At 34.4% G+C, this 22,270-nt stretch overlaps 1 protein-coding gene across 4 annotated transcripts in view; it reads left to right on the forward strand.

Moving 5' to 3' along the window:
* Cdh10 (cadherin 10) overlaps positions 1-22,270 on the forward strand; it is a 191,288-nt gene that overhangs the window by 154,123 nt on the left and 14,895 nt on the right. For all 4 annotated transcript variants that reach the window (XM_021182917.2, XM_021182918.2, XM_021182916.2 and 1 more), the window contains exons 6-8: positions 9,208-9,395; positions 10,816-11,069; positions 15,248-15,384. In XM_021182917.2, the coding sequence (XP_021038576.1) occupies positions 9,208-9,395; positions 10,816-11,069; positions 15,248-15,384 (579 nt within the window). The remainder of the gene's footprint in view (positions 1-9,207; positions 9,396-10,815; positions 11,070-15,247; positions 15,385-22,270) is intronic.

Genomic DNA, 22,270 nt, shown 5'->3' on the forward strand with positions numbered 1-22,270 from the left:
TTACCCTCTAGCCCACTTAATCTCTCCTGGCTTACTATTAATATTATGTTGATTCATCTGCTATTTTTGCTTCGGTGATTTCTTTTGATATTATAATTTTATTGCATATCTCTGTCCCTTTACTTCACTCCAAACTGTCACATATACCCTACCTACCTCTCCTTTAATTTCAGGGGTTCTTTTTTATTTTCTTTCTTCTTTAAACTATTTATTTGTATACATATATATGTTCATAGAGAATATTATTCCTAAATATAATCACTTTGACTCATAGACTTCTTTTTGTACACCTGATTTCAGAGCTGATTGTTTGGCACCGGACACTAATGGTGACCTTTTCCCAGGGAACTCCCTCTCTTCCATTCCCAGAGTTTTTCAGTTGCCTATACTTCTTTGGGCAGAGTAGGGGTTTTGTGGGCTTTATTGGCATGATCACTACTTTTGTAATAGTATTTTGGGTCTATATCAAAGAGGTCAAACCATATACTATTCAATGTACTCCAGTTTTTATAGCAAGTTTCTTTTATTCTTGGAGGTTCACAAAGATAGTTTCACAGTAGAGAAAATGTATAATTTCTTTAAATTTCAGAAACATGACTTTTCCTTTTTTTTATTTTTCAGGGGGGTGGCTTTATGCAAAGTATATACAGTGCCTCCTTTATTTTAAAATTAGTTGGCAAATGACCAAGACCAACATCTAAACATTAACTTTTGTTGGGTAGAAAGACAAAACCCACCATGACTGGGAGATGGAAGTTAAATAGGGGAGGGAGAAAGAGGACGCTCAGAACTCTCTGTGAAGATGGGTGGACATGACTCTTAAAAACTTCATTGTCCCTTTGCAATCTTTTCAAGTTAAAAAAAAAAGGCAGCTTTGCCCTCTTGTGTATTAATCTTCTTCTGATTCAAGCAGCATTATACTTTTGTTTTGGGGGAAAAAAATCACCATTTCTATAAAAACACAAAAGAAACAAACTGAAGTTTCATTGTAGTCAGGAGCTAGCTACAAGACTCTGTTGCACACAAACTCCTGTCATGGGAGACTCTTCTCCATCAGCTCCTTGCCTCATCACCAGATGTCCTTCAGTCAAAACATGACTTTTCAATTTCATGTCGATACTCTGTACCTACTGGTCATTACCTCTTTGGCACAGGAACATAGGTGAAAGCCCAGCCTACCAGATGGGAGTTGGGGGTATGTTTATGTGCTTGGCTATTCATTCATTCACTTGATTTTGATATTTGGATTTTCTGGGTTTGGTCTGATTATTATTTGTAAAGCAACCACTCTGTGCTTTGTTTCTGCATCTTTGCAGATATCAATGCTTATGTAACTGTGAGGCATTCATTTCCACAATATATATTCCCATTACCTTTTCCTTTTGTGAGCTGAATTCAATACTTTTACTACCCAGAATGTCAACTGTGACCTTCTTTGAAATATGTAACTTAGACCTCATAGGTTCGTGACAGTTATGGCCCCAGTATGCAGGTTCTGGTTGTAAATAGCACTTATAGCCTCAAGGTAGATACGCCCAAAGCTCAGGTGATGTGCACATAGGGAACTGACAGATCTGGGAGTCTCAGGAAACATATACAACCAAAATCCCTGTGCCTAATTTACCTTCTGTTAGACTAAACAGGGCAACTGTTGTACAAGGTGCTTTTCATGTTAGATTTGTCAATGGATGCCCTGTACTTATAAATATGTAGACTGTCTACACACACGTGTATTATACATGTGGATGCATCTACTTATAAAATCTAAGGCTTGATTTTTATAAGTTCAGTAGGTATAAAAAAATTTCAAATCATCCTTTTAATTTGTAATTTCATAGCTCTGGTTTGGCACACTGCGTATCTATTTTTATGATTTATTTCTCTGTAAATGGTTTTCCACATCAAACCTAATTTTTCTACTCGGCCATCTGTGTTTGTTGTTCTTTGAGCCTTTAGCATATGTTTGTTAATATAGGCACTAAACTATGTTCTCATCATGTATAACATGTTTTATTTCTTTGCATTATTTTTTACTTATAAATTTTTGAGTGTAGAATGACTTATTCATATTCTTACCTTTTATTTTACCAGATCTTAACTGCTTCTTATTTCAGAAATCATTCATGATGACAATCAACAATGCATTGACTTATATTGACTTATAAATTAATTTACACATTTTAGAAACATTCAGTAGATGTGTATGTGTATATTTGTAGGATTGTTGCAGATGGAATTATTGTAGACAAAAGACAGACCCAGTATGCTAACTAAAATTATGGGGGCATCTACTTATAAAAATCTAAATGACTATGAATGTACACACACATGTGTGTAATATATGTATATATATACATATGTATGTATATATGTGTATATATATATATATATATACACACACTATTATATATATAGTGTGTGTGTGTGTCCAAAAAACATTTGACCTATTGTTCTATATCTTAAAATTTTTTCTTCTTTTTAAAATTTATTTCTGATTGTTTAATGGTTTCATAGTTTTTAAAGATTTTTATTGGTTTTGAATTTAAAATATAATTACATTATTTTTTTCCTTTCTCATCTTTCTCCAACCCCTACCCTTATGTAGACTTCTTGGAGGTATGTGACTGAAGGTGGGCTTGAGGTTTCAAAGCACTGAACCTGAGTTCCACAAGATATTTCAGGAGATTCTCTCTCTCTCTCTCTCTCTCTCTCTCTCTCTCTCTCTCTCTCTCTGAGTGTGTGTCTGTCTCTCTGTCTGTCTGTCTCTGTTTCTCTCTGTGTCTGTTTCTCTCTGTCTCTTTCTCTCTCTCTCTCGCATACATGGCCTCTAGTCTTTCCTTATTTGATATCACATCTAATGTGTCTCTCTGTGTGTATGGGTGTGTTAAAATTCTTTACTTTTTGTGGCTTTAAGGTTGAACTCTATCTAACTAAATGTTCAGAGAGTTAAAATATACTGCTCCCACCTTATACATGTCCTTTAGTTCTTATTTTCAAAAGAAAGCTCTTGAAGACAGAGGTCTAAGAAACCACCAAGAAGGAACCCCCAGGTAGTGTTGGCACGAGTCTTTTCTTTCTAGTGTACAGATTCTGTCTGAAGTAATTTTAGACTGCTTTAAAACCCTACTCCTAACCTATTTTAGATGTGGCAGTTATTCTGCTTCCCTCATAGTTAAAACTATCTATGTCTGTAAAAATCTAGTAGGCCAGGTTATCTGAAACCAAGCTGTGAATTTGAAATGCTGCATTTAGGGGCCAGTCTGTATACAATTCTTCTTTAAACTTTATAGGAAGCATTTTGTTATCTCTGGTATACCCTATGGCCTAGAACTCATGGCAATCGCCCCCCCTTTCCTCATCCTCTCAAGTGTTCTATTTATAGCTGTGAGACAAGATATCCAGCTACTTCGATTTTATTGTGGAGTCTATCTGCTACCTCAGTAACTTTCTTGTAGGTTTTAAAGAATTGACCACCATTTGTTAGAGCTTCATGGACCTATCAAAATTATGATAACTTTATTTCAGCATGACAAATGTACACAGGCAAAAATAATATGTCTACTTCTCATGCTCACCATTTTGTTGCAGTTTGAAAACTATATATTTTATTACACACACACACACACATATATATACATATATATATAATAAGATGATACATATCATATATATGCCTTTGTATAACATAAAGACATTAATCACATTTTCAGTTAAAAGATCAGACTAAATTATTAAGCTAACATTGTGAAAAACAAGCCCAGTTTAATGGCTTTATTGAGTGAATCTTTCATTTTCTTAATATTTATCCAATTTTGTAGCCTCTAGCTACAAGTTGGTTAGGTTTTATTTTTTTTTATTATTCTATAATATAATTACTCTCTGGTAGTTCATTTAGTTCAGGTCTATCAAGCAATCCTTGCCTTATTTTTTCCAAATCCTCAGATTTAAAAATGACACTACTCAGTCAAGACTATGCTCATAGTACGAGTGGGAAAACACCAACATTAGTAAATAATATTTGAAAAGAAAGATTTGAAAGTTAATATCACGGAATTCTACACCTTTCTCAGCAGTAACTTTCAGAAGTAGTGTGTAACTGGTACTCAAACATGAGATTAGAAGTCAAGGCATGTTCCACTGAGACCCTTTCCCTCCTACTAGGTTACCTCATCCAGCCATGATGTGAGTATGTGTGTCTATTCTTACTGTAGCTTGTTATGCCGTATTTGGTTGATGTCCATGGAAGGTGTGATCTTTTGAGAGAGGAGACAAAGAGAGGTGTAATCTGGGAAAAGAGGAGAGTGAAGGAAAAGAGCCTGGGAGAAGAAAATTTGGGGTGAGACTGGCAGTCAGGTTGTAGTATATAAAAGAACAATAGGTAAAATAGAAAAAAAAAACTGAATAAATGGCAAATTTAATTTTTTTTAAAAGTCAAGTCATGTCATTAGCTCTAGTGTAGCAATACTCTGACTTAAGAACTCCTACACTGCCATTGGATTGTATCAGCTTTTTTACTGATTACTAACCATAGCACTGAAAATCTCTTTTTGCAGAGATGTACATGTGGCTTTTTTGAAAGATAAGATGGTATACTGAAAGATATTAACTTAGTGCTATTGGAATTATCTTCTCAAAAATGTATTAGATTTTTATTCAAGTAGATAAAAGTAACTTCCTTTTGCCTTTAACATACTTATATATTACTACACAGGAATATAATGATCTGTGATTCTAGAACACTGTACTTCATTAAAATTTTCTGAATTATTTTTCTGGTAAACTAAAACTATATGAATACCTACTTGATTTTTTGCCTTGGGCAGGAAACTTATTAGAACAATATAAAATACATTCTTCTTAAGATTTAGGTAATTATGGGAGAATGTGAGAAAGAAAAAATTGAAGGCAAGTGGGCAGTTGACCGATGTCAAATCTAGAAGAATTGCAATAGGAAATTGTAGTATTCTATGGGATAGAGGGAAACAATAAAGAAAATATAACAGAGCAAATCAACTCTTCTTGAGGCCAAACTGGTCACTAATAATCTCTATAATTACAAAACAAGCAATAATGGATGGGGTAAAAAGAGTGCTTTCTTTCATAGAATTGCAAATAATATTATTAAGCTATAGAAAATCAAGATCACCATCATTCATCCCAATTAATTATGTTGCCTATGTCACTGATTGATGCAAAACTTAGGGTGAAGATTTTCGATGAGACATAAAGATATTTGTACAAACTCAAGGCATTTTCCATAAAAGAGCCATCGATTACATAAATTATAAATAAATGCATATTAACTTGACAGAGAAAACTGGCAGGGAGAGTGTAAGCAAGTAATCAACAATCGCTTTCTCAGTCACAAGCCACAGACACCACGTGACGCAGCTAAACGCTGTCCAGAGGCCGCTGTTGAAAATACTGACATTTAAAAAGAATGCTTTTGTGAAGAGATAAATGCATAAAGTACTATTTTAGAAGTATCAGAAAGGGAAAACAAAGGAGGTCAGACCATAATTGTTAAATATCTGTTTATTTAGATAAGTCTCTAAAAATAAGTTGGCTAGTTTTGTGGGGGATTTGTATGTGTGTGACTGTTTACAGCTTCATGATTCCTTGTTTTTATTTTAGCACTTATTTCTTTGAGTGTTGGGTTAGTTTCTTATGCCATAATATTAATTTTAATACTCATTTTTTCATTCTCTGTTCATGGTTGTGTAAAGTAATACATTTCTCTCTCGTCCTGTTTTCTCTTTGCATAGTGTGTTTAGGTTCCTTGAGTGCATCTGTTACAAACCATTTGGAATTTTCTGCTAATTCTTTGGATTTTTTTCATGTTTTATTGGTTATTTTATTTATTTACATTTCAAATGTTATCCCCTTTCCCAGTTTCCCCTTCACTATCCCCTTATCCCCTCTTTCCTTCTCCTGCCTCTATGAGGGTGCTCCCCCACCTCCCCACCCACTCCTGTCTCAGTGGCCCAGTGTTTGTGCCTTATTTACATGCTATAGAAGTTAATTTTCTATTGTTTTAAAGTTTTCAGTTTGTCCTTTCCTCTCATGTTTGTATGTCTTGTATGTACTTACAATGAGGCAGCATAAGCACACGTGAGCATGTCCTTAATTGCAATCCTGTCTCTCCCTAACTTGGCCTCTAGTTTGTACTGTAAGTCCTTTAACCAATACGCTACCTCAAAATTCTAGCTGTGTAATGTGGAGTGTATTGTGGGCTTTTAAGTTTTCAACCATTGATTCAATTTAGAAAGACATAGGACTTCATAAACCAATTATGAAACTTCTACACAATAGTCAACTACTATATCTAAACTGCAAATAAATGTTAATATTTTATAACAAAAGTCAAAAGAACCCACTGAGAATACCATATTGAAAAAAATACTCAAAGTCTATTTACTTTCATGGTTCACAGATGGAAAATAAGTGTTAATCAATAGAATGGGAAAGAAAATATAACAGCAGAAATATTCTGTTTTTGATCATGTCTTTTCATCTACTATATAGTGATTTCATAGTAAGTTTGCTTTTGAACAGGTACATGAAGGAGAGTTCCAGCTGAGACACTGGGCCACTCAGGGCTCAGGGGTTCCAGAGGAAAAAAAAACAGTTAGGAAGAAATAGCATCAGTAGGAGAGTAGCCAAATCAGGAGTGAAATCTTGCTGTCTCCATTGGGATACTGGAAGTACATATAATAATACATAGAACATCATGTATGAGACTACACTGAGCTCCAACATTATGTTGTAAAAAAGTCACTTGTAGCATAGTTATCCTGAACTTTATGGCTAAAGTCTAAGTGTACTTACAATTCCTGTCTTTCTGGGTCTATGTTAAATCACTCAGGATGATATTCTCTAGTTCCAACCATTTGTTTGCAAATTTCATGATGTCTTTGATTTTAATAGTTGAATATTTAGTTGTGTAGTATATCACATTTTGTTTATCCATTTTTCAGTTGTGTGACATCTAGGTTGTCTCCAGTTTCTGGCTATTTTAAATAAACCCCCTATGAACATAGTTGAGCAAGTGTCCCTGAGGTATAGTGGGGTATCTTTTGAGTATATGCCCAGGAGTGGTACAGCTGGTTCTTGAGGTAGAGCTATTTCCAATTTTCTGAGAAACTTCAAATTGATTTCTAAAGTGGTTGTAAAAGTTTGCACTCCCACCATCAATGGAGGAGTGTTCCCCTTTCATCACAGCCTCACCATCCTTTTCAGTCATCTTGTGTTTTTTTATCTTAGTCTACATGATGCACAGGGATAAAGATGAAGCAGAGATGGAGGGAGCAGCCAATACACGACTGGCCCAAATTAAGACCCATCTCATGGGAAGAGAGCCAACCCCTGACAATATTAATAATACTCTGCCATGGTTGTAGACAGGAACCTAGCATAACTGTCTCCTGAGAGGCTTTAACCATGAGGCAATGGAAACAGATACAGAGACCCATAGGCAAACATCAGAAGGAGCTCAAGGAGTTTGGGTGAAAAACAGGGAGATAGAACTGAGCAAGCCAGGAGCCAATGATGTGAGCAAGCCAACTGAGCAAGAGGGGTCAAGGATACCACAGAAAGACTTACACAGTCAGCTAATCTGAGCCCATGGGGGTTTCAAGAGACTGAACCATCAACCAAAGCCAATGCACAAGCTAGACCAAGGCCCCCATACATTTGTAGCAAATGTATGGCTTGGTCTTTATGTGGATTCCCATGAAGTGGGCTGGGGGGAGGGCTGTCTCTGTTGCCTGCCGTAGGATCCTCTCCCCCTACCTGGACTACTTGACTGGACATCAGTCAGAGAGAAGGTGCTTAGTCGTGCTTAGATGTCCCAGGATGGGGTGATAACCTAGTGGGCTTTCCCTTCTGTAAGGAGAAGGGAATGCCAGTAATAGGATGAGGGATTTGTAAGGGCGGGACTGAGAGGAGAGGAGGGCAGGGGTGCAATTGGGATGTACTGTGAATAAAAAAACAAAGTTTGAAAAAAAAACACAAAAAATGTCACTTGTGCTGAGGCCCCTTTTATAGAATTACAAGGCCCCTGCAAGACCACATTTCAAGGACATTTTTCTTTTTTTAAAATTGGTGACCTCAATGATAATATTTGAGGATAATGGGGAAATAATTTATCATATACAAGTTAATATGAGATAAATATAAAAAAATGACCTAAAAAGTTTTTTGTCCAGAAAAAAATATTTAAGTCGTTCTTTACTACAGATCTTTCACAGAAGTAACACTAGAAGTAAAGGTAAAAGACCTCAAGAAAGAAATACTAAGGCAATGCCAGGATAATTTAACAGGTCTGGACCTTATTTTGTATACTAAAGAGAATTAAGATCCATCCACGTGGGTGCTATAATCAGAAGTGTGCTTGCAGCTGATTAACCCATCAGAAATTACAGTTTACTACCAGGTGTTAAAATATAAATCACATTAGTGGTAGGGGAGGTTCATGTTGGAAATGTCTGCAGGTATGCCGAGGACTTAGATATACCCATGTTTTACTCCACAAGGAAAGAGGCTTTTTTTTTTTCAGAATCTAGTTTATATACTCTGTGAAGGGCATCCTTTTATTTCCGACAGAGACTGTGCATTATTTTTGTTGTCACAAATACAAATGAGATCCCTATACATTGTGACTGGTTCCGTGCCGTTCTGAACTGTCTTGATCTCCAGCCAAAGGAGGAGATGTAAATAACTTCACATAGCCTGGGAAAATATTAAGTGCAAATATTCACTCTGCATCAGGTGATTGGTTCTGATTATGTAAACACATGCAGGTGCCATTCGGGACCCAGACACTAGTGAAATAAAATAATTTAATTTTCAAATTCAAAAATCCTGATACTATTAGCAGTTGGTACTATTAAGAACGTCATATACAGGACAGTATCCACAAAGACCCACATTTTTCTCCTAGGTTTCATAAGTGCAGTCAAAGTACTAGTTTATCAACATCTAACATAGAGCATAAGTTATACAATATCATTTTACATGTACTTTACTTTGAATATTCTCTAAAAATCTTATGTATGCACATATGTATACATACACATACATACATATGTATACATGTGTGTATGTGTACATATATGTGTACATATGGTAATGCAGTAGTATGTATATATACACACACATATATAGATATGCATATTAACATTTATACATTTTCTTTGTTCTGTCCAGACACCATCCATCTCAGAGTTCTTGAATCCTCTCCAGTTGGCACAGCTGTGGGAAGTGTAAAAGCCACTGATGCTGACACGGGGAAAAATGCTGAAGTGGATTACCGCATTATTGATGGAGATGGCACAGATATGTTTGACATTATAACTGAGAAGGACACACAGGAAGGCATCATCACTGTAAAAAAGGTGTTCAGATTCACCAAAAACCAGTATCTCTGTCAAGGGAGTAGACATTTCCTTGTGTGCTGTTTGCTCTTACATTAGCTACGAAAGGAAACTCCACGGTCTTGTTCAGTTGGGTTTTACATTACACGTAAATGAGAAGGCTCTAGTATGAGAGCTTGTTAGACATTCTGAATATATGCCCTTATTTGTAACATGAAACCTGAGATTTGAAAAAGAAAACAGGCAAGTTTATATATGTGTAATTATATTTTTGAGCCATGTTATTAAACCCCACGGTAAAAACAATGTTTTCTTAAAGAGCAGTTAATAACTAATAATGGAAATATATCATCACAGTTGGGGGCATAAAAATAGCATGCTATCCAGATGCATGAGCCAATAATTAGAGTTGCTAATAAAAAGAGACAGAATGGATTGGAACATAATTTAATTGTTCACATTTCCCCTTCTGCTATATAAATTAAATCTACTGCTAACATATGCTCAGTGATAGAATTTAGAGGTAGCCAGGTTTTTTTTTTTTCCAGTTGGCTCCATCATTACAAGAAAAATAAGGCAAATTTCTATTTAGATACAAAAAATATCATGAGAAGTGTAACCACTGAGATATTGGTAACCAATACAATTATCCTGGGATGATATTGAAGGCAAAGGACACACAACAAATTATTACTCCAAGTGACTAGCTATGCTAGAAAGTCACTTTTATCATAAATAGGAAGTAGCAATAATTAACCAGGGAGTAGCAATAATCCACACAGAATCTTTGATTTCCTTGTGTGAAAAAACAATGTAGAAAAACTAAGCAAGGAATGTTTTGTGCAATATTTATAGGTCAAGAAATTATGTTTACAATCTGTGATCTCTAAATTATCTCAATTGCAAACATTCCTTTGCTTTATAATACATCATGAAATTGTATTCTCATAAAGCTAATATAACTATTTCTTCCCTCATTTTATAGCATTTTGTTTATCTTGAATGTGCCTTATAACTGCTGGAGTTTTATTAGAGTTTGAAATCCCATAAGACTTCATAGTTCCATGAATCCATTACACTGATGGAAATACTTTGACAAAGTTTTTCTTTTTTTTTAACGTTCCATATTTTTAAAATTTAGGAATTATTGCCTTAAAAAGTTGAGTCATAACCTGTATATCATCAAGTACATGTACACACAGAAGTTTACAACTTATCAACCCATTTTTAGATGAAATTCCTACCCTTATGAGATAAATTTAATATTCATCCAAATTTCTGCAATAATCTAATTATTTTTCTATGTTCTAAAACAGAGTCAATTTTTTAAAATATTTTTTTATAATGAACAACTTTCAGGATCTTTAAGTCCTGATGTAACATGGGAACAGCAGACATCCCATTGCCCCAAATCTAACTAATGATTTTTGCCTTCATACAGCCACTTGACTATGAGAACCGAAGACTGTATACTCTGAAGGTGGAGGCAGAAAACACCCATGTGGATCCACGTTTTTATTATCTAGGGCCATTCAAAGATACTACAATTGTGAAAATCTCCATAGAAGATGTGGACGAGCCTCCTGTTTTCAGTCGATCCTCCTATCTGTTTGAGGTTCACGAGGATATTGAAGTAGGCACAATCATTGGTACTGTAATGGCAAGAGATCCTGATTCTACATCTAGTCCCATCAGGTACTTCAGCCAACATTTAAGATTAAAAGAAACAGAGTCGAAAGGCATAGAGGGACCAAGAAATTCTCAATGCTTACAAGAGTTTCTCTGTAAATTCTACCTAATTTTGGTGTTCACATAGTTGAGGGGATGTTTTGATTGAGTGTCATGGGCAACACATATTCCAGCTTTATGGTTTTCTAGGTTTTGCATTTTCCATTACATTAATGGCTTATGTCATGTGTTTTGAGTCATTAAAATGCTGACGATTTTGATCATGGATATAGATCAAAGATACATGGTTGAATAAAAAGCATAGACAGGCCTACTCCTTCTATAGATTAAAGGAAAATTTTCTTCCAGTTTTGCTTCATTATTGTGCGTTTTTGTTTTCCTTTTTACAGCTCTTTAAAAATGTTTGAATATTCCGGAAGCCACAGTATAATTTCTGTACTTTCTTTGCTTTTCTTTCTATGCAATTTTAAAGGCATGTGACATGGGATTGATACGTAAGAGTGAACAATATTCAAACCTTTCATTTGCATTTTCACTGGTACATTAAAGAAATACAAGTGTCTGTGTTCCTTGTTCACCATGAAAATGAGCATTTCCTTTAATCTGTTAGTCTGTTGTGGGTCTGGGATTTCATTCTTCTACCTAGTTCACAGAAATCTGAATTTGCATTCACGTGACCAACTCAAGTATGAGTTCAAATGTTTGTTTTGTAATTGCTTACTGAACTCTTATGAATTGTTCAGTTTTAAAATGTGAAGAACCTTTAGTTTCATGTTTTGTGGGATTCTGAGTGTTCTCAAGTGAACAATTCTGTTTTCTCTGCCAGTCTTCAAGAGTAATTGTACCAGGCAGAAAGCAATATATTTCTCCATGTAATTTATTCATATAGTTTATGCAAATACATTTTCTTATATTCATGCATTCCACCACAAGTTATGTACTGGCAGAAAAAAAGAGAAATGTACATGATGATCACACAGTGCTCCCAACTGCCAGCTGAACTTTGCCATAAATGTTTTTTTTTTCTAGATGATTTATCAAAATTGCTGTTTTATAGATTTTTCTTTTCCTTTAAATTTTCTTAAAATTAATGATATAGACATTTAACTTTCCCCCACTAAATACTTAATATTTTCTCTGCAGAGATGCAATTAGAGTAGAGCATGCTATTGGTCCCAGCTTTCAAAACAGATTTTAAAATATGACCTGTTGGTTTTGCCTGTTGGTTTTAAAACAGTCTCATGTAACTCATAGTGATCACAACTGTACAGTGTATCCAAAGTGGACCTTAAAGTTCTGATCTTGTTGATTTTAACTTTCTAATTCTAACTTTCTTCTGGCCCATGCTTCTAGACCCAGACTATGCAGTTCTATAGTCAAACCCAGAGTTTATGTATGCGATCCAAGAACCCTGCCCAAATATCCTACATTCTAGGAACATATATACTGTTTTTTGAGGGTTAAATTTCAGCCAAGGATTATTGTTATCATTACAAGATGTTTCTCAGCAAAATAAAATCAGTTTGGGTCTTCATAGAGACTCATCATTAGTATACATAAAATCTATCTGTGGGCATTCATCAATAAAGTAAAATATTAAATGACAATGTTTATCTAAGTACTAGAGTACTGCCAGCTGTAATGGTCTATAGGACAATGACTTTACTCCATGATTGTAGTATTTTTCACTTTGTTCTACCTTAGATATAAAAAATGCAAACAAATCAACTTAGATATTATGATTTAGACAGAACCTAAAGATATGTATCTTAAATAAATGGATATATATCATGCTAATCATGCATATATTATAAATTATGCTTTATATATCCAATGATTTCATTTTCTTGGTGGAAACAGAAAATATTTGGAAAAATTCTGCCTTTACTGAATAGGTACAAAATTTTCATCATGTGATCCCATATATTTACATTATTGTAGGTGTTGTAAGGCATTTGTAGGTGATATAATGGATAGAAATAGACAATGGTTAGAAAAAAGATATTGTGTTTGGACTGAGTAACTAAAGACTTTAATGTATCACCGTCCATTTAGGTTGTATTAGGAGTTGTGTGACATCTAGAAATAATGAACAGCTTACAGAATATTTTTATGGTTGTGTGAATATTATGTTATCTTAGATTTGAGCATCAGCATCTGCGAAATTTTGTGTCAACAGAATTCAGTCTCCAGTTATATCAGGGACATATTATAGATATTCAGAAACAATATAGTTATTAGTGTCATATTTGTTGGATGGTTTACATTATACATGGTATGAATGTTATCAGTTATTCTGAATTGTTTATGCATAAATCAAAGAATTTTGTTTAAGCTTATCCTGGAAATAATTTGAAAAAACAAAGTGAAAATTGCCACATAATTTGCCAATAAAGAGATAGAAATAAAATTATGCTATGAACATATTTGAATAGACAGATCTAGGGCGATGAGATGGCTCAGCTAATAAGAGCTCTTCCTTCCAGAATGATGAATAGAGTTCAAATCTCAGCGTTCAAATGATGGGACAAGAAACCCAAGTGCAGTGGGCTGTCCTCTGATCTCCATGTATACACTGTGGCATGTATACACACACACACACACACATGCACACACACAAACATGCATGCACATGCATGCACACACACATGCACGCCCACACACATGAGTGTACACACACAAATATAAAAATAAATTTTAGTGCAGACCTCTTATGTTTGCTTTTAAGACACTGACAAATAATTTTCCACATTATTCTATTTCTTTTTAAATTGAGGCACAATAACAAGAAAAAAACAAACATAAATTGAATTGAGATTAGCCAGTGAGATTAGCACTACCCTTATTTTATGTATTAATCAAAACATTTCGACTTCACGTCATACTTCTTCACAAGTAATGGATTTTGCAGTCTTACAACATACTACGTAATTCAGTATATCATTTCATTTTGGTAAGTATTGGCAGGTTGTTCTCATGTTTGAATATATTTTTCACTTAGAGAAGTTTGCACATGAGAGTCAAGTAGTATTCAGTAGAGTGTCAGCTAGAATTTCTTTCCGATTGGAGTAACACTGGCAGTAGGCTTGATAATTTCTTGCCTTATTTCCTGTTTCAACCTTGTAATGAAACAATTTAGAATACAATGTCAAAAACCAGAGATGATTAATACAGGATGGTTTATATTATAAGGTTGCAAACTACTTCAACTACGATGGACAGTCATGGAAGACTGGGGGAAGAGGATGAACATTTTGAGTTATCTTTCTTTCTTTTTGTTTTGTTTTGTTTTGTTTTTTGAGACAGGGTTTCTCTGTATAGCCCTGGCTGTCCTGGAACTCACTTTGTAGACCAGGCTGGCCTCGAACTCAGAAAGTTGCGTGCCTCTGCCTCCCGAGTGCTGGGATTAAAGGCTTGCGTGGTGTGGTGATATATGATTTGCTTTATTTGATTATGGCTTAGCTGTGGTTTCCTAAAGATATTGTTGTTTACCTTGATTATGCCACCATCGTGAGTTATACTGCCATTAGGCTTTCAAGTGCCGTATAGCATGACATGTCAGATCAGGTACAAAAGAATTTCCTTTCCTTTATTTATGAAGATTTTACTCTTTACAGATGCATAAGAACTTCTTATACTGGACTGGATCAATTTTAAAAGGCATTACGGCATTTATTTTATAATCATACATGTGATTAAAGAACCTGAAGCTAGATTGGTACCACAAATCACCAGTTGATAATGTATTGCACTGATGAAAGCAGTCCATTGTTCTCATTAATAAGGAGACTGAGTTTCTAACATTGACCCTTTAAAGTGGGCAATTGGAGTATTTCAAGTCAGAAGACTAGGTTCCTGAGTACAGTCATTTAACAATGAAACTACACGTGACACTACTCTGTGTCCCAAAATACATCCACATTTGTTGATATTATATGGCAACAGGCAATACTTTAAATAGTGGACATTTGCAGAACTTGTATACTTACCCAAAATAAAGCCCCAGGTCAGGCCTGGAGTAACAAATGTGCATGCATTTCAATTGCTGAAACAGGTTATATTCTGCATCATCTCTGCAGTTTCTTATAATTTTGAGTAGGTACAAAATAACTTTGTATTTTACTATTTGTCCTTGCAAACCATCAATATTGTTACCATGTGTTTTCTTTGTTACCTATTTTCAGATTTACATTGGATCGCCATACTGACCTTGACAGGATCTTTAACATTCATTCTGGAAATGGATCACTTTATACATCAAAGCCACTCGATCGTGAATTATCTCAATGGCACAATCTTACCGTTATAGCTGCTGAGATCAGTAAGGAATTATAATTAATGAATATTTCAATTTTGAATAATTTTCCTGCATTTTCATATATTTGTATGATTATTTTATGTTGAAATAATTCTCTCTATGCACATTAAATTTCAATGGGCTTTTTAAAATGACTTTTTTAAATGTCAATTTTTCATCATTTCCTTTATTTTTAAACTGAGGAACACAGCTAAACATATTGCAGCTATAGTAAAATGATATCTGTGCTTTCTTGGGTATTTTGACATCCCTTGAGTATTGAATTGCCTAATCATATTTTTTTAATCTCTGTTACAGATTTGTTTTGTTTTGTTTTTTTATAAAGTTGAGTGTTGTAACAACATCCAGGACATATAAATTTATTACATTATTCTGATTTTTTCAAGTTGTTTTTAATATAGTTTGGTTATTTCTTCTTTTTATATTGTGAATTTGACAGTTTGCTGTATTTGTAATATTTTCTTTTAATTTTTTAGCATCATATCACTTGTTCTACTGAAATTTATTCATGTTCTTAATAACAGCACTTACCAAATTCTTTCTATTTTGGGTAAAGGATTTCTATAAGCACCTTGTAACTCTGGTCTCTCTTAATTTATCCTTCTTCTGGGAGGTCTTTACTTCTCCTTTGATGGTGAAGTCAACTTTGCTAGGTATAGAAAGTCTTATCTTGATCTTGTTTGGCAGTTGTTTTCTATCAGGACCAGAACACATTACCTTCCAAGTTCTCTTGGCATTTAGAATTCTTTCTGAGCTATCTTCTATTTATCTACTGTATTTGCCTTTAAGTTTACTTAGCATTGCTCTCTGTTGCAGACTGTAATATTCCTTCTTAGTTATGAGCTTTTAACTATTTAACTATGTCATGGTGAAGTACAGATAGGTTAGAAGATCTAAACCTAGACTCTAAATGCTTCTTGAACATGGAGAGCTGTGATTTTCCCTGGATTTGGGGAGTTTTCTGATTTTGTTTTACTAAAGAGGTTTGTTTTGTTTTGTTTTGTTTTGTTTTGTTTTGTTTTCATCCTCAAATTTAGCCCTTTTCCTCAGATATACCAGTAAGGGAAATGCTTATTCAAGGGTACCACACCATTCTTACATTTTCTCTTTATGCTTTCCTGGTTGTTTGTTCTTTTTGTCTGACACTAAAATTGAGAAGATGTTACTTCAACTCTGTTATCTTTTCTTCTGCTTAATCCAATCCTTTCTAGAAGCTGTCAACTAATTTTTCTTTCTGACCTTTAGAGTGTCTTATTTTCCCCGAGTTCCATCCAGTTCCCTTTCAGATGTGTTGGCTGCCTTAATTCATTTTATTATTTGTAGGGTTCATTCATTGTTCTTGTATTTCTATATTGAGAATGTTTGTATCTTGAGATTAGTATCATTTTATGCTGCTATATGATGACCTTCCTAATAATTTACTCTAACAATGAGCCTTGGGGTGGGGGTTGGGGTATCAGTCTTGGGTTTGAGTCACAGCACTGTGGGAAAGCTAAGTCTAGGTAGAGGGAAAGCAAGCGCAAAACTGATGAGATGTGAAGAAGTTAGGCACTTCATTTCTCTGTCAAGCAAAATGTAGTGCTGAGTGTTTCTCACTTATGTTATAAAGGCCAAAGCTTATCTTCCTACAGTTTTTTCCTCATGCCACCTGATTCAGTAGAGCTAAAATTAGAAAGCAACAAGCTGCAAGGTCACATGACCACAGCAGCGCAGGATAGCGGCATAGATTGCTTTCAAGATCTTTAAATTAGAATTTCTCTTGCTAATATTTTTATTAACCTCATCTTATGGAAGAGCTCTGTCTGTGGAGATTTTTGTAATTTTACAGTCGCACTGCCAGAAGCGATAAACTGGGAATCAAATTGATTATTTGATTTCTAAATCTAACACTTAATTCTGTGCTTGCTTTAAAGAAAAAAAATCAATAGTTCATCCAATTAGAAAATGGCAAGTTAAAGTCTGAGATGAATACATTTTTAAAATTGCAGCAGATATCGTTCCCAAAGAGAGGAATGTGTCATTGTTTAGCAGACTGTTGAAAATCATTATGGACCCAGATGTGACAACACATACCCAACACTCAGAAGGCCAGAAGGCTGAATCACTGTGATGTTGGGGAAGCCCTGCCTCAGAGTACAAGAATATTATCAAACCCTAAATAATAAATAAAAGGAAAAAAATCACTAAGAAATTTGAGATGGTGACAACAGAGCCTTAAATTAAAGGTGCAGTCTGTTACACAATAAAGGAACTAAAAAAGCCAAATACCCACACTTCTGCAAACCTTCTCCCAATACCCAATCCCTTGCTGAATCGATTGTAAGGCAAAGCATCTCTGTATAGTTTTAAAAAGAAGCGTCAACTTCATCTGAACCATGCTGAGAAACTGCCTAAAAATTCCATGCATATAATACTGAGTCAACACACCCTTCAGTCGGAGATATTGGAGGCAATTATTACAGACTCAAACCTCGTCTAAGTCACCCAAAGTCTCAGGATTATGTGAGAAGTCTAGTCAGATAACATTTTTTAAAAGCTTCTAACTAAAATAATGAATTGAGCTTCATCATCCTAGCCAGGATCTGAAATAGAGTCACGCATGCCTTTCCAGACACCCTGCTTTGTTTAGTGAGTTATAAATGACAGTGTCATGTGAGTCCATCAATTTTAAAATATATTTTTTTCCTATGAGGAAGCCTTCTATTTCTCTGTCTTCACCCAGATCTAATGAGATCCAATTTGGAGCTTCTGGAATCTGATTGTTTGTGCTGTCGGCTCAACTCAAGATCCTTCTTCAAGCTCAGTGAGCTTGCAATTGCATTTTCTATTTCAGATGCTTTGAGAAATTTAACTTCTAAAGCTAGTTGAAGTAATTATGATTCTGTAAAAAGCGAAGCCAATTACTTCTTAAGTGCTAAGCCTATTCTTGCCCTTAAGTGAAATCAGGCTGTGGAATAAGCGCTGGAAATGCCCACCTGCCAAACGCACGTAGCCAAGACCCCAGTACGCTGTTCTGAGCATTGAATGCCATGAGAGTGGAAGAAGAAAAAAAAAGCACATAGAGGGGATTGTTTTACTAGGCTTTAAACACTGGTTTGATGATAAATGTGTTCCACACCAAGCCCTGAACAGGACAGCGGTGTGTGTAAATGAACCTTTTACAGAAGTGTTTCCAGGTCCCGCCTCTAACAGCTTAATTTTCTGTGGCACAGCAAACCTCACATCATGTGACAAACATGGTCTGCCTTGGGTAATTATTCAGTGCATTATTCCATAGCATAGTTTTTTTCCTTTTTAAAAAAAAATTCTAAAATGCCAGGTGGAAAATGCAAAACTCTAAAATTAAGGTCACAAGAAGTGACATTATAATAAACTTGTGACTTTTAGAACACACACACAGGAAGCCAGAGAGTTCCTATAATTATATCAATATCTGATAGTTATTGCATATGATAATATATTTTATCATATGCACTATATATGCATATATATGATATAGTATATGCAATATATGCTTTATATTATATATCATATATAATACCATTATATATGCATGTAATATGATATATTATCATGTGCAACATATAATACATATAATATATTATTATATGCAATAATGATCAGATTTTGATGTAATTATATGTATAATTTATATTGAAAAAAAAAGTCATTCAACACATGCACAAAAGTTACCTTTTTTGAAAGCCCTGGAATCAAGAGAATGATTCAAGCTTGTCTCTCTTTGGATGAGTGGAAAAACTTATGCACGCAAAGGAATGGCCTTACTTGAGGACGCACATCCTTGCAAGCTTTTATGGCTCATGCCTTGTTGTTATAGTACAGTTTCCCTGGAGGATTCTGAGGCAGATTCAGGTGGTTAAATATAAGCCAGCTGCTATTCAGTATGATTCTTCGTTGGAATGCTTTATATTTTTATTTATACAGAAGCTGTAGCATCTGCCAGAAAGAAAAAAAAAAAGATTAGTGTAAGCACTGTTTTCTGAATAGATGACTCCAGGCCTTATGCTTTATAAAGCACATTCATTCCTGTGGATTTAGCTTTTGATTCAAAGAACCTTGAGTTACTTAGAAAGAAGCTGAAGAGTCTTCTTATTGTGTTTGAAAAGGGTCTCAGAAAGCAATTTCTTACCTATGAAACTTATTTTTTTGTCTCTTTCAATGCCATCAGCATAATTAGAAAGCAGCGCTTCCAACATGAGTTAATAAAAATAAATATTTTGCATTCGTCTCACTCTATCAATAGGTAAAAAGCATGTTGTAGAAGCATACCCTTCCACTCTTCTCCATAGAAACATCAGGAGTTGAGGGTCCACTCCTACATGCATATACTCTAAGTATTAGCAAACAGTCTAAGAGTGAGGGCAGTAGGAACACTGAAGAACAACAATTTTTTTTCTGTTTTGTTTTTGGGTTTTTTTTTTTTGTTTTGTTTTGTTTTGTTTTTGACAGTGTTTCTCTGTGTAGCCCTGACTGTCCTGGAACTGATTCTGTAGACCAGGCTGACCTTGAACTCAGAAATCTACCTGCCTCTGCCTCCCAAGTGCTGGGATTAAAGGCTTGAGCCACCATTGTCCAGCCTGTTTCTGTTTTTTTCATTTGTCTTATTTCTTTTTTTTTTTCTCTTTTCTACTTCTTGTCCACATATTCATCAGATCCAAGAGAATGGAGGGACACTGTTAGCATTATTTGTATCTTTTTTGTGTGTATATTTTATTGTGATAAAAATTAGCCTAAACTCCTGTGTAATAGAAAGAACTGAACAAGATATTGTTTGATTCTAAAGGTGATTTCATTGGTAATATTTACACTATTACGAGGTCCAATCTCAAAATTGATGCTTTGTTAAAAGATTCTCATCAAATCAAACACCTGTGAGACCAGAAGTCCTGCTTTGATGTGGATTTCACAATGTGAGTCAGAGGAAAGATGGAGTATATTGACCAAAATCAAAACACATGAGTGGTGAACTTGAGAGTCGACAAAGCTCACACTGACTCTTGAGCCAAAACTCTCCAACTATACAGTACTGTACTCTGCATTGTGTGCAATAAGACTTTGAAACGTCACAAAGTAAATTCTGGTAGTTTAATGTATAAGAGTTAACAAGATTCAGGTTCTACTGAAAAGAAGGTTGAATTTCAATTAATAGTGTTTTGTTGTAAGAAGGGAAGGTAATTATATTTCACATTTTCCACAATGTTGTGACCTTTTGTTTATAATGGTTTAGCCTTATAAATCCATCTGATCAGAAAACAGGTTTTACCTGTATAGGATCATTAATTTAATAAAAACACAGTATACCCAAAATCTTATCATAGTAAGATTCTTATCATAGTAAACACAGTACATCATGGTAAAATCTTTCAAACTTTAATATGTGCTGCATTTGCATTTAATAACAAATTTTCACATTTGTATTTGTAAAAGATAAATATTAGAAAAAGTCAGTAAGACAAATATCATTAGTTATATTCATAATTATTTTGCCCTAATATTTAAGAATAGTGCTAAAACTGTATTTGTTATATTTTTCATTTATCTCATCTTGTCCTTAAAATTTTTACTTTATTATACATAACAACTTGAAGTTCACACAAAAATATGCTATATATTCTCTTATGTGTATATATTATGTATTATTTTCATCAGTTTCCCAAAATACTTCTAATTATCTTGATTATGAACTTTCAAAATTGTTGATTTTTGAAATACCCATTATTTTATTATTTTCTGTAGTAGTCCTAGTATGAAATAGCACATCAGATCGCACCTTTCTCTTAGGACATATTAATCAATCCTGCTCATCACTCTTCATCCTCTCTTTTCCAAAGCCTCTGAAAATTTCCATGTTTCTCTCAGTTTCTATGACATCACTGTTCTCACCCAACATGTTCCTTCAATCACGTGGTAATTGATTTTATAGTAGGCTGACTTATAATGATTTCCATATCCATCCACATTGTCTTTAGATGACTAATTTCATTCTATTTATAACTGTATATGATTCTGTTGTGTTTGTGTGCCTCGTTTTCTCTTTCTAATCCTAATTTGATGGACACTACATTGTTTTGACTCTTTTGAAAAAATAACTGCCTAGAAATGAAATATACAGATTGTGCCATTATGAAAAATAAAAGAATAGAACTAAGGTTAAGATAAATACATATATTTAAAAAGTTTGTTCATCAATCAAAATCATAAATACAATTCATATTTCTTTATGACAAATTGGATGGTCTTAATTTCACCATTTTTAAAAATACAGATATGATGAATAATTTGTTGTTTTTGGGGCTTGTTTGTGTAGAATGAATTGATGTGCAAAGTCACTCTTGGCACCAGTGTTATGGTTCTGTAGAAAAAGGCATTAAGTGCCAAGCCTGATGACCCTAATTCAATCTCTGGGTTCCAGATTGTGGAAATAAAGAACTACCACAGGTTATCTTCTGTGCACCAAACACCTTGCGGCATGTTGGTGCCCCCACCTATAGACCCACATGCACAGAAAATAATGAGTAAAAATGAAATAAAATACATAAAAATAAAGTTAGGTTTAAGAGTAACAGTAATGAATATGGTAAAATATTTACACAATGGTATTTCACTCTAATTTTTCTAATCAGTTCATTAAATTGTCATGTAGTCCCATTTCTAAAAGGAGAGTCTAAAGTAGTTATTAGAATTTGTTTTTATTATAGAGTTAAATAAAGTGGTGGGTTCCAAAGCTGGTGACTTTGGCCAAGCATCTCATCTATTTCAAAGTTCTTCTTCTTCTTCTTCTTCTTCTTCTTCTTCTTCTTCTTCTTCTTCTTCTTCTTCTTCTTCTTCTTCTTCTTCTTCTTCTTCTTCTTCCTTCTTCTTCTTCTTC

The sequence above is a fragment of the Mus caroli genome, chromosome 15 (genome assembly GCF_900094665.2).
Source record: "Mus caroli chromosome 15, CAROLI_EIJ_v1.1, whole genome shotgun sequence".
Taxonomy (NCBI): Eukaryota; Metazoa; Chordata; class Mammalia; order Rodentia; family Muridae; genus Mus; species Mus caroli.